Source organism: Rhinoderma darwinii, chromosome 2 (genome assembly GCF_050947455.1).
Source record: "Rhinoderma darwinii isolate aRhiDar2 chromosome 2, aRhiDar2.hap1, whole genome shotgun sequence".
Taxonomy (NCBI): Eukaryota; Metazoa; Chordata; class Amphibia; order Anura; family Rhinodermatidae; genus Rhinoderma; species Rhinoderma darwinii.
Genome location: NC_134688.1, coordinates 136,451,061 through 136,465,308, shown reverse-complemented (window position 1 = coordinate 136,465,308; position 14,248 = coordinate 136,451,061). Strand labels below are relative to the sequence as shown.

General features: G+C 39.3%; 1 protein-coding gene across 3 annotated transcripts in view; it reads left to right on the top strand.

The window, feature by feature from the left end:
* DIAPH3 (diaphanous related formin 3) overlaps positions 1 to 14,248 on the top strand; it is a 613,925-nt gene that overhangs the window by 241,546 nt on the left and 358,131 nt on the right. For all 3 annotated transcript variants that reach the window (XM_075852308.1, XM_075852309.1, XM_075852310.1), the window contains 3 exons: positions 227 to 331; positions 2,412 to 2,720; positions 5,016 to 5,130. In XM_075852308.1, the coding sequence (XP_075708423.1) occupies positions 227 to 331; positions 2,412 to 2,720; positions 5,016 to 5,130 (529 nt within the window). The remainder of the gene's footprint in view (positions 1 to 226; positions 332 to 2,411; positions 2,721 to 5,015; positions 5,131 to 14,248) is intronic.

Genomic DNA, 14,248 nt, shown 5'->3' with positions numbered 1-14,248 from the left:
TGGTCAATGTATGTCAAAAAGGTAATTAAAAGGATGTGAAGTGTTGATCATGGTTTAATAAATACTATTTTGTTTACTTACTAAAACATTTTGTATCATGCACTTTACAATCAACAGTGAACTCATTATCCTTTTCTATACTGATACTGTAATGCAAATCAAAAAGCAGCATTTTTAAGTAGGCATGGATTTGGAAAATGACACTAGGTATTTCTGTGCTTTTCAGTACGAAGAAGAGTTTACAATTCGCCAAGAGACCCAGTCCCAATTGCAGAAAAATGAAGAAAAAATCAATGAGCTTCAAGCTGAATTACAGGCTTTTAAATCCCAGGTAATGGACCATGTTAAATGAATCTATTGAATACAAGAACATGACTGTAGAAGCAAATTCCACTTAATACCTTTCAAACAAGAGTAGGATTTAAGATTTCTGAACACCCTCCTGTAATTGTTTACTATCAATTTTCTTATTCATAGGTGCCACTTTAACATTCAAAAAGTATTTTAGAGAGTCATTAATTAGCCATGTGTGAACTTAAATTGATCTATTTTTGTGCTAGATTTTATGTTAATTAAATGTATTTCATTTCGGTATTGCTCTGTGTCACATTTGTTGTAAGTAATTAACCACAGAGGGTAAAAACTCTTCAGCTTGTGGATTTGGCATTCATCGCTGAGCTTTGTCTCGGCAGAGGAAATTATTCCTCCAGTAATCTATTTTGTTGAACCTTCGGCTTTTGGTAACCTGCAGTGAAAGATAACCTGCCACATGGAAAATAATATTTTCTGATAATTTTTAAATTTCAAAAAGTAAATATGGAAACATAACAAAACCATGCAATTTTTTATGTAGGCATGTAATGTGGCTGTTTAACAAGTCTTAATATTTAGATGGATAAATATATAGCCCCCCCCCCTTTGTATTGTCTACCTCTGTTATGACTAGAATACATAAGTATGTGATCAGAAAAAGGTTTCCTGCTTAGCTTTGCCTTTCTGAGAGTGGTTTGAAAACAATTCTTTAGAAGCGTATAAAATGCGTGAGTCAATCCTTATGCAGTGAATTTTTAGTACATTTGTATTATCCATTTGAGTCTTATTGTACACACATCTAATATCAAGAGATAGGCAGATGCTATGGATAGCCTCAGGCAGTCCTTACAGTCCCTGGCAGGTGATCACAACAAGAAGCTTTGGCTGGGACTGATTTGTTAACGTTTTTAGAGTTGTGGTATGTTTAATTCATCCCTGGTGGATCATTTATAATGGGCAATTCTAAATATTCCTCAACCTTCTCTTGTGGCAGTTTTGTGTAGCGCACAATGCAAATATTCAGACTTAATGCAGACAATATTGGAAAGTGACCATCTGAGGATTGCAGGCATTTTTAAATACATACAACTTGGTAATGTAATATTATTGCAAATAAAAAGCCATTAGGATTTTCATACGGATGCTCTGTTTTATTTAATTCTTTTTACCCCTTGTACAGTACTTCTTTTCTAACGACTGCTAAAAAAATACTAAGGCTTTAACTGCATGATGCTACTCGTTAATGGCAAAAATCTATTTTCTAAAGAAACATGACGATGTATAGATGAACAATGGTGCTTCTTGCAAATTAATGTAGTGTTCCTAGATTTCAGGGGCCAGTCCAACGCCTGTTCCAGTAAGCTAAGCCAGTGTTTTACAACTCCAGTACTCCCAAACGGTCATGGATTTCCCATAGAGAGAACACATGATTGAATGGGTTACTTAGGGACCGAAGTTGAGAAACAGTGTTCTTTGAGTTCAGACATCGGTAACATCATTCAGGCATTAGTTATTGAAGACAATGATGAGATCATGTAGTGTTGATGTCAGGATAGTACACCACCACTCCTGTTTATTACTCCAAAAAGTTAGGTGGTTTGGCTTCTTGTAGTTGTTACAAAGAATGTAATAAAAAAATACATCTGAGCACACAAAAACTAGATATCTTAGAAACAAAACTGTAGAATAATTTAACCAAGGATATTTACAAAGTTGCTTAATTTCCTTAGCGTAAAGTGGACATAGCCTTTTATGCTGAAGGTGCATTTAATTCTGCTTGGTAGGAACCCCTATGTCTTAAAAGCTACGTTTCGCTACACAGAAATAATAATTTGTTTCAACCGTCACCTGATAAGTTACGGTATATATAAATCTATTTTGCAGTGTTAAATTGCTTATTAAATTCAAGAGTGTAGTTTGTGTAAATATTACAGACCTCATTTCCAAAAACTTAGACCTTTTGAATTGTAATTGTAGTTTATTTTTATTTATTTAAACTAAATTTCTGTTAGTGCAACATACCCATTTTAAGGTAACTGTGCTTTGCAGTTGTTCCTCATATTTACTAGCAACCAAACTTCTTACCGTTTATTTTCCAGTATGGAATCTCTGACAATGAAATCAAAGCACTTAAAGCATCTGGAAAATGGCCACGTCCAGAAGTGCCAAAAGGAATGCCACTACCGCCTGGGCCAGCATTTGGATCTGCGCCTCCACCACCGCCACCACCACCACCTCCTCCGCCTCCACCACCACCTTTTATGACTGGAGGACCACCTGGCGCTCCACCATTGCCTGGGTTTGGTGCAGGGCAGCATTCTCCTCCTGTGAAGTCTCTCCCTTTTGGTTTAAAACCTAAAAAAGAGTTCAAACCAGAAGTGGGGATGAAGAGGCTAAATTGGCAAAAAGTATTTTTTTATTTTATTCGTTTAATATAATTTAAAATATTTTACAGTAATAGTTATTGTATGTGATCACTGCATTGCAGGAACACACCTACCACATTGGATGTTTTTCAGAAATGCTGAACTCGTCTAATATTCATTCATAAATTCTCAAGGAAAAGTCTGTGTGGATTCCATAGCCTTGTTATGTCTTAGGAGCTGAAATTACGTATGCACTCAAGTGCTGTCTTTGCATGAGCAGAATAATGATCACATGACTTGACAACCCCTTTGAGTACAAGGACACAGTCACCTATTATTTTGAAGAATAGATAAACCCCTCTGCCTAGATAATACTTTTGCAGCACTTCATAGTATAGTCTCAATATTATCACGCAGCTGCACATCTATTTGAAATGAAATATTGTGCTGGGATTTTTTTTTTGATAGGAAAAGTGGTTTGAATGAATTTTTTCTTTTTTCTTTTTTGCTTTTTTAGATTATTCAGCAATGTTACTACAATGTAACATTACAGTGTACATTAGTATTTTTTGAACATCAGAAAATGTCGCCTTTTAGCTGCTGTTCCTACTCATTTTTCAAGTTAACTCCTAAAGTTATTCCTTTTAAAATGTGTCCTTTGTACGTTATACTTGGCTTTGTGGACAGATATGGCATATCCTTCAGTAAGACTTTTGTGACCAGGTTTAGAATGACTGTGATCTGCTGCTTTATGACTACTGTACTCATATTTATGGCTTGCTACAACAGGCACATCTCTTATAAACTACACAAATTATATAGTTGTGTAAAAAAAAAAAAGTGCTGGGCAGACCAGGCTTCCAGGGACAGAAGTGGAAATATTGAGACTATGTCAGAACTGAAGATTATTTTAGTAAATGTGTTTTTGTTTTCTATTCTGACAGTAGGTTTTCTGTAAGTACCATTTATTTTTTGTGGAAATACATATACTTTTTCCCATACAATATATATAATGCTTAGTTGACGAGTAGAACTATATAACTGACAACTTTAGCTTGTTTTATTAGTCATTTAATACATAGTTTCCTTGGTCCGCTCGCATACATAGCAATTAAAGGGGCTGACATAAAGCACACACAGTATATTATGCAGCGTGGTAATTATTTTCCATAATACACTAACTGCACAATACAAGATGTTCTTCTATTGAGCTAAACAATGGAGACCTGCAATCTCCTCATCCAGGTAATTTAAAAAAAAAAAAAAAGTGATCGTGTTAGGCTCAATGCACACGATGCGTATTACGTGCGGTAAACCCGCAGCATGTTAGAGTACCAACAAAGTAAATGAGATTGCAGAAAATCTCATGTACACACTTCATTTTTTTTCTGCACATAAATAGACCTGCGGTGCGTATTTTACAATCTGCAGCATGAAAACACACTAATTTACGCATCAAAATGTAAAAACCGCACTAAAAAACTTATCGATAGTGCTGTGCCTGCATCTGCGCAGGTGTTTAACTAAGGCGCATCACGTCCAGCGCTTGTGCCCGTACAGGTCTCATTTACGCCTGCATGTACACATGCGTGGGATGCAACTCCAGGACTTCTTGAACAAACGTTGAAGGGGTTATGCTACAAATTACATTTATAGTGAATGCCACAAATGTATCATTGGTGGGGCTCCGACCACTGGCACCCGCATCACGAAAACTGGTGCCTGGTCCTTGTTTCTGTGAGAGATATTCCTGCACTTGCACAGGTTTTTCTGTATGTTCTTTAGACAATAAAAAGTGATAGTAGCGTGTAACATCATTTATATCGCTCCAATTTTCTATCAATAAACTATAAATAATGTTGTAGAGTAGCAGTAAAAATAATCCCGTTTTGTCGCTTTCCTGTGCATTGCAGTGGGACAGATGATTGGTGTCACTGACGGCGTGCATGCGTTCAGATGTCTCTGCATTTTTATTCCGTGCACATTTTTCCCTTTTAACTAACAAAGTCTTTTATCAGCTCTGCCTTAAGCAGATTAGAATTTTTCTTTGACAACAGACATTTGTCATAAGCAATGTTGTTTTAAAAAGTCAAAAGTCTACTTGCTCAGGAAATCACTAACTACAGAAGATTGTTTAAATATTACTAGGGAATGGGATGCAGCTGGCGCAGATGAGATGGCATATAAATAATGGTAGAATTATAATAAACTCATTTAATGGTGAGATTTGTTATTTGATAATGTCCAATGCTTATTTAAAAAAAAAAATGAGAAAGTAGAATTAAGATTATATTTATATTTCATTTTAACTGTATTTTCTGTCAATTTAATTTTCAGATTCGACCAAATGAACTGACGGAGAATTGTTTCTGGGTGAATGCAAAGGAGGACAAATTTGAAGATAAGGACATATTCAATCAACTGGAGAATACCTTCTCATGTCAAAGAAAAGGTAACACGGAAAAGCATGAAATAAGACTTACGCCAGTCATTTTTTTGAATGTGTGATAGTCTGCAAGTTCCACTGACCAGTAGGATCAGAATAAGAATCCTAATATTTATTTCTGTCTTTTTCTGGTGCTCAATAGTTTTATATCATGCTGGTCCCACAGATTCCAGAAAACTAGAACATTGCTGTTATAAGGAGTGGGATCAAGTAATTGGCATGCCGTGCATCCTCCAAGAAGTAGAATATTGTTGTAGTTACTGAGACAACCTAGTCTGACTTAACTATGTTCTAAATCTACGACAGGGAGTTGTTATAGGGGGTACAAAGGTAGCAGTCGCTCCTGGGCTCTGGTGACTGTACGTTTACACTCTAGTCATGTGCTTTATAGCTGAATGTTTTCATACTCTATACAATTTTACTATGCGTTTGCAAAAAAATGACTTTTTTTTCCTTTAAATTTTTTATATTCCCGTTTCAGAAAGCTTTCTACAGGTACTAACTCTTTTTTAATATTCACTTGTGACTTCCCCATAAAAAGTTATAATTCCAGGATATATATGATGTCCTGGTAGTACAATGGAACACTGTTTGAATGCTCCTATTGTCACTCTCTTCTCTTTGGACAATTGGTGGATTTTTTTTCCCATTCTAGATTTGAACTGCTCATGGTTGAGCAGTTTAAAACCTCTGTGATAAAAGAATTACTATTAAAGGTATTCTACAATCCAAATTTAATTTATTCTTTTTTAATGGAATCAATTCTGCCAGCTGTGGTGATGAAGGGCATGGATTTAGTACTGCTGGTCGAGCAGTTGGCTACATTCATAGTAATGCAACATAAATACATAACTGGGAAACTTTAATAATGAAAATGATTAGTATTATTCTAAGCTTACTACTGATGGTCAGGAAATTCTTTGGGCCTCTTAAGTGTAGAAAATATCTGACCTAATCAACCAATGGTAAAAGAACAATAGTAAGTAGTAGCATATAGGCCCAGAGCAGAAATACAAGAGCGGTGATGTTACAAAAAAAAAAAAAAAAAAAAAAGCATTCAGGTTATCATAATCTGGGAAGGATTTATCAATACTGTTATTTAAGTTTAAATGACTAATGTGAGTAGTAATATTTAAAGGGGTTATCCGGTTTTTTAAAATGATGTGCAGATGGTATAATTGCAGTAAGATTAGTCACTTACAAATTTACTGTCTGTAGCTGAAATGTCTCTGTAAGCCAGTCTGACATGCAGCCACATGACTATTCTCCTTATCTCGTGTGACATTTTATATTCTGAGCACGTGGTTATCTTCCCTCTCCCCCCTCCCTTTAGTACTGGATGTCACACATTATCTCTCCTATCTCCACTGCTCCCACCCTCACTCTCTCCTCCAACTCTCCCCCCCCCCCCATTCCCTCCCCAATTCCCTCTGTCTGAATGGATGGTGTTTCACAGAACTGTGTCTCCATAGCAAACAGGGAGTAATTGCATCACTACCTTACACCTTGTAATAGAGGGACATTCAGGCAGCTGTGAGAGGGGAGTGGATTAATGGGAACTTTAGTCTTTTTACATGGTAATCCCACCCACAGAAATCACTGCCGGTAACAAAACAACAGTACTGCACAGAGCTGGGCAACACCATAAAAAATAAAAATATGATGAGCATTCAGACACACATAGGTAATTTTCTGTACTTTTCATAACCACTGGGAACCCCTTTAAATTATCTGATTAAACTAATTGACATTTGTTTCAGAGCAAAGAACATACTCAAAACATGCATGTTTCCTAGCTTGGTATTGTTGCAAGTCTTCTGAGACAATTTTGTAAGACCGTCATAAACTAGCACAGTGACAAAGTTGAAAAAACGTTTTGGGAAAGGCTTTTCTGATTACACATTACTGGATCCAATCCCATTTTTGGCACTGAATGTATAATTTCCAATCTAAGCCATATTACAAATGTCTAAATGCAGCCTTAGGCCCCATGCACATGACCGTACCCGCAATCACGAACCACGATTGCGGGCACGGCCGGCCGCCAACTACCACCCGCTTTTTCGGGCCGTGCTCCCATACAAAGTATGGGAGCACGGGCCGCAAAATGCAAAAGAACGGACATGTTCCGTAATTTTCTGAGCATTTCTATAGCGTGGACACCCATCCGTAGCACTACGGAAAGGTGTCTGCGTTCAATGAAAGTGAATGGGTCAATTTTTGCGGACCGCAATTGCGGTCTGTAAAAACTGACGTTTTTTACGGTCGTGTGCATGGGGCCTTACAGTAGGTCTTTTACTTTGGTGGCGCTTGACAGTTTTATATGGTACATATTTTATGTGTTCTATGTTCAGTATAATCCACAGAAAATAAGTTACTGCACATGGTGCTCTATACTGATACAGTAATTGGTTATTTTGATCTACCTGAATGACGAGTCCTGTGGTTCAGTGTTGTGAAGTAGAATTACAGATCTTAGCATGCCTTGTATTTCAGTCTCCTCACATTTATTTTCTATACATACTCGTAATTGTTGAAGATTCCCGCCACAGCGTTTGAAAGCAATCCTGATGCACTCTTAACTACATTCCATACGGTCACAAGCACTGTTTGGTTTAATCTGTGTGGCAACAGGACTTTAAGGCTTTAAAGCTATGCCCACACGTACATTATTCCTTTAACTGTCCTATAAACCCCCTTCAATACCCTATACCCCAGGAATGTTCCCAGTAACCATCCACTATCCTAGACCTCCAGGCATGTTCGCATTAACAACTCCATCACCTTATACTACCAGGGAAGCTGACCTTAACACCTTCATCATCATTTACCCCCAGTGAAGTTGCCATTAACCTCTATACTATCTTAAACCAGTGTTTTTCAAGGTTCCTAAGCTAAGTCCTCCCCTTTATCCTAACAAATTACATTAAAGTACCCTTAGGTCAATGATCATACATGGTGCTGCATATTAAAAGCACAATGTAACGACAGTGCGAGTTCCCCTAGCATCTCAATATCTGTATATATAGCCCCTCTTGTGTTGGCCTACAAAGCATAATATGCCTTTTGTAGATATTGTTATCCTTTTATTGTGTAGTTATTTCTACTTGTGTTTTCTAGCTTCTGCATTTTATGTATTGTAAATATTCCCCTTCCAGGTTATACCTGACTGCATCCTGAATCCCTTATGTGCATGTTAAATGTCAAGTGTGACTTATTACTTATCCACACGGCAGCCAACAGACCCCATTGACTTATTAAAGGGTCAGTTGGGATTGTGTCAAGGTTTGTCGTTTTGACAGAAAGAATAGCGCTTAATTATGTGAACAGAGCGCCTAAGTCTTGTTATTGGGTAATATGTGCTTTAAAAGAATGGTCCCAGTTTCATATGCCTGTCCTATTCTGTGACCGCTGCAGAAGTTTAGTAAAAAAAACAAATCATTTTCATTGACTTCCATAGACTCACAGCGCATTTTACCACACACAAAACATTGTCCGTAATCTAGCAGTAGAAATTGTAACATAAAGTCTTCGGTTTAGCTGCTGTATTTTACTGAATTAAAATTCACATCTTTATTTCACCATTTTGGAGTTTTTGCCAGATGTTTATAAATTGCATGTATGAATTGCAGTAGGTTTCATATGCCATAACATTTTAATTTGTCACGTTCCTGCCTTTAAGGATGCTGGGGAATATTTTTCAGTTGTACAATGGCATATCCCTAGAGGGGTTACAAGGGATTTCCCTTAGGCTAGGCCTTCAATATTAGATTGTGGGGTTTCGACACTTGGCACTTCTACTGATCAGCTGTTTGAAGGGGCCGCGGCGCTCATACGAGTGCCGCAGCCTCTTTATTGTTTACATGGATTTCCAGTACATCTCTCATGACCGCACGACAGGAGGTTGCCCTATTGACCTCTATAGGGACAGGAAGCCAGAGAGGTTAAAAGGCCCCTCCTACCACCCACTTGCCAGTGTACTTCCTGTCCCTACAGGGTCAGGAGCAAAGAGGCATCACACCTGGATAACCTCGGGCAGGGGGCGAGATCGGGGAGTCCGTGCACTCGCCCTTCTATTCCCTCTATGTGCCTAGGCTAATTACCTCTAACGAGATGTCCCTTAGCTTCCCAACCAAAGCACCTACCTTAGGAATTATAGGCTGGGTTCCGGTAGTGTACAAGTTCAGGATTCCCAAGCCAGGCTTCGGCCGGGGCTGCGAGACCATGAGAGGACCGGAGCTCCATAAGGTTGGTAGCGCCGGTGATATCCTCGTGAGCGGTTGCATAGCTGGAAGTGTTGAGTCGCCGGCTCTGACGCGGCCACATCTCATGGAGTAGCCGTGACAGGAAATGACGCCGGGCTACTTCCGGTCCGCAGCCATCTTGAAAGGCGGGGTATACAAAACACCCGCATTTAAAGGGACCCACACAAGTATGTGGTTAGAGATAATACCTCTAACGTGGAATTATGTATACAGCCTTAAAGCCTATATATCTTGTTGATTGGATATTGCATTAGCCTGTTGCTTGTTGCGGTGATGGAACTACCTCGTTCTGATGGAATTCCAGATATGTCCCCGGGTCATGTGAGTCTCACCCTTGGAGTAAAGGTTAGGACTCCGTATGTAAGTAAACCTTACTTTACCTGCCTTTGTTTTCTCTAGGATAAAGATTCCTCTCAGAGACAAACTGACCCTAAAAAGAAAGTTAAAAAATGTGCGACTTGTGGAAAAAAACTGCTAGAATCGCATAAGAAACTGTTGTATCAAGACTGCATCGCAAAACTACTAAAAGAGGAACATCCGACGTTTGTCTGAACTTAGGGCTATTATTCTGTAAATGAGAATCTCAAGAAAATGGTAACGATGGAATGGGAGGATTCAGAAAAGAGACACTTCATTGCAAGGGAATTTAACAACAGACTTCTCTTTGATCCCGAAGACACGAAACCTTGGATGAGATGTCCCAGTGACTAGGGTTGCTAAAAAAAAACGCAATCCCCTTAGAAGATTCCTCTGTTAAAGGACCCCAGGGACCGGAAGGCAGATTGACTGCTGTAAAGAGCTTGGGACTCCTCATCTGCTTTAATCTCTACAAATATCGCGGCCACATCTGTAGCAAGATCAATGTTTATTTGGTTAAACCAACTGGAGGCCCATTTAATGATGAAAACATCAAGAGAATATATATTAGAATCTCTACCCTTACTAAAAATGGCAACCGGATTCTTGGTAGACGCATCAGCCAGATCCATTAGATTTGCTGCTAGGAATGGGGCTCTATCAAATGCTGCTAGAAGAGCATTATGGCGCAAGATGTGGTCAGGAGACACGAAGTCTAAAAACAAACTATGTTCCATTCCGTTTACAGGATCTCTGAAGTTTGGTCCTCTCCTGGATAACATGCTGGAAAGTGCAACGCATAGAAAAAAGGATCTTTTCAGAAGAGAAACCTAAAAAGACCCCTCAGTTTAGTAAGTTTTGCCAACAGAGGGAAGTAACCTTACAGAACTACAGAGGGAAAGGTAAGTTCGGTCGCTGGAGTTTCCCCAAGGGGGGGAAGGGGTCGAGGATATCTCCTCAACCCCAATAACTAATTTCAGCCCTCAAAGCAATTATGCCAGGAGTGTAGGAGGAAGGCTCCTACATTTTTATTCCAACTGGACCAGAATAACCCAGAACCCTTGGGTTCTACAAATTTTAGAATAAGGGTACAAAATAGAAATTTCTATTAACCAAGTACCAATCAAGAGATCTTCATCAATTCCTCATCCTGGACGTCCAGAAGCTGCTACAGTTAAAAGCGATTGCTCCAGTACCCCACAATGAAAGATTCAAGGACCACTATTCAAAAATCTTCTTGGTCAAGAAACCAAACGGTTCTTACAGGACAATAATCAACCTGAAATTATTGAACAAATAGGTGAAATATCGCAAGTTCAAAATGGAGTCTATCAGATCGAATACTCCTCTAGTAAGGAAAGAAGCATCAATGTGTATGATAGATTTAAAGGATGCGTACTATCACGTCCCTATCCATCCAGCTTACCAGAGATTCCTCAGATTCGCGATTCAGAACGGTCCTTCCGTCGTTCACTTCCAATTTGTCTGTCTCCCCTTCGGCATTTCCTCCTCCCCCAGAACTTTTACAAAAATATGGCAGAGATTATGCCATTTTTTAAGAAGTCAAAGCATAGTGATTATCCCATATCTAGACTATTTCCTGCTGACAGCAGATACTCCGTCTATCCTAAACAGCCATCGGTTACAGGTTCTTTCTCTACTACAGGAATTGGGATGGATAATCAACTTCGAGAAGTCAAGTCTTCATCCCCAAAAACAGAAGATCTTCCTAGGAGTGCTGTTCGACTCCTCCCTCCAACATTCCGTCTTCCCAAGGGAGAAACAAACCTTTCTACTGACCGAAGTGAGGAAATTTTGGGGAAAAAAGAACCTGTTCCAAAAGGGAAGGAATGCAGATGTTGGGATTGATGACTTCTTGTATCCAATCCATTCCATGAAGTCCTTTCCACTCCAGACTCTTACAGAATCTAATCCTGTCCCAGTGGGATCGAAAACAGGACTTCAGATTCCTGATACAGTGAAGTCATCTCTCCACTGGTGGCTCTGCCCAAACCACATAAGCAAAGGAGTCCCATGGAAAACTTCTGCTTATATAGTAAATACCATAGATGCCAACAAACATGGCTGGTGAGCCTAGACAAGCATTTTCAGGGCATATGGCCTGTTCAGATGAAGATTATGTCCTCAAACTTCAGAAAACTAAAAGCCGTATGGGAGACATTCATAAAAGGTATGCAGGTAAGAATATTATCGGACAACATAACGACAGTGTCCTTTCTTCGTCATCAGGGAGGAACAAGACACACATCTTCAGGCCCTCTCTGCACAAATCTTCAGTTGGGCAGAAGAAAATGTCCCATCGGTTTCTGCGGTCCAGCTAAAAGGCTCAGAGAACCGTCAGACTTCCTAAGTCGGAAAAAATAGACCCCGATGAGTGGTCCCTGAACAAGGAAATTTTCAGTCCTTAACCCGAAGGTGGGGTTATCCCCAAATAGACCTATTTGCCACGAGAAAAAACTCCCAGATAGAGACATCTTTCTCACTAAATCTCAAAGACAACCCATTGGAGTAGATGCATTATCCCAACCCTGGGACATGGATCTGGCCTATGCCTTTCCTCCGTTTCCTCTAATACCAGTGGTATTAAGCGAAATTCAGGAAGATTTGACAAAACTTCTCATCATTCTTCCCTATTGGCCAAAAAGAAGCTGGTTTCCAGTCCTAAAGTACCTAGCATTGGAAGACCTCATCATGCTCACAGTCAAGAAGAACATTCTCTCCCAGGGTCCCTTATTCTTTCAAGGAATCAAAACTCTGAAGTTATCAGCTTGGATCCTGAAAGACTGATCCTGAGAAACCACGGTTTGTCAGACGAGGTAATTTCCACTATCTTACTAAGCCATAAAGAAGTTACATCGAAAATATATAAAAACAATTTGGAAGAAATTCTGTTCCTGGTTTGGAGATCTGGGACCAGACCCCTTTCTTCCCAACATCGCGAAGATCCTAGATTTCTTACAATCAGGATTCAAAAAAGAGCTTAGCCCTAGTACCTTTAAAAGTGCTAATTTCAGCCTTGTCAGTTTTTTTTCAATACTCCTTTAGCTGAACATAGGTGGATCAAAAGATTCGCTCAAGCAGTTTCTAAATTGAAACCTTCCCTAAAGAAATCGGTACCTACCTGGGATTTAAATGTAGTGTTAATGGCTCTTTGCGATCCTCCCTTTTTGAGCCTCGCAACGCAATTAATATGCATTTTTTTAACTCTAAAAGCTGCATTTTTGGTCGCTATTATATCAGAAAGAAGGATTGGAGAAATCCTACCTAAAAGTTCAAGAAAACAAAATCATTTTAAAACTAGAATAGAGACCAAGAAATAATTCTATCTTCCTTTTGTCCAGATCCTAAAGACCAAAAAGAAGAAAAATTCCATTGCCTGGATGTGAGGCGAACAATTCTTCAGTATCTGGATAGAACCTTCACTTGGAGACCGGATAAAAATCGATTTGTCCTGTATGTGGGAAAGAATAGAGGAAAGAAATCCTCAAAAGGCTCTCTAGCGAGATGGGTAAAAACTACCATACAGGAAGCCTACAAGTCCCAAGGACTCTGTGTCCACAAGGTATTAAAGCCTATTCAACAAGGGCAGTTTTGGCATCCTGGGCAGAAAGAAGAGAAGCCTCTATGGACCAAATCTGCAGAGCTGCCACCTGGTCAAGCCATCATACATTTTGCAAACATTATAGGCTAGAGGTTCTGTCTGATACGGATTTAAGTTTAGGACTGAAAGTGCTCCAATACGTAGTCCCGCCCTGAGCATTATAATTTGGTATTGCTCATGTGGTGCTGTCATGAGGGATGTATGGAAAGTAGGAATTCGACCTACCGGTAATTGTATTTCCAGGAGTCCATCATGACAGCACCCTTACATTCCCTCCCTTTATTGCAATTCTTATTTGTGCAAGTAAAATGTCAGTTATTAGCCCTATAAATAAAATAGGGTTGCATCCATCCTGGTGTAGTAATTGAAAAACACTGGCGAGTTGGTGGTGGGAGGGGCCTTTTAAACTCTCTGTCTTCCTGTCCCTATAGAGGTCAATAGGGCAACCTCCTGTGGTGCGGTCATGAAGGATTCCTCGAAATACAATTACCGGTAGGTCTAATACCTACTTCTATTGTCACGCCGTTGCTTTCGCAGAGGCTGTGCAAGGTATTGCAGTGTTGTATTAGTCAAGTGAATGGGACAGTGCTGCAATACCTTGCCACTACGTATTTAATAGCGTGTGCAAGTATGAACAAAAATGAAATCCATGTAAATAAAGAGGAAGCTGCGACGCTTGTACGAGCGCCTCGGCTATTTCGGACAGCTGTTTGGTGGGGGTTCTGAAAGTCAGACCCCCACCAAACGAATATTAATGGACTATCCTAAGGATAGGCCATCAATTTTAAAATTCTGGATAACCCCCTAAATTTTTCTTTTTACTACATATTTTTGGTGCTTTAAAGCATAGCTTCTGAATAGAAACTCATTTTAATGATTT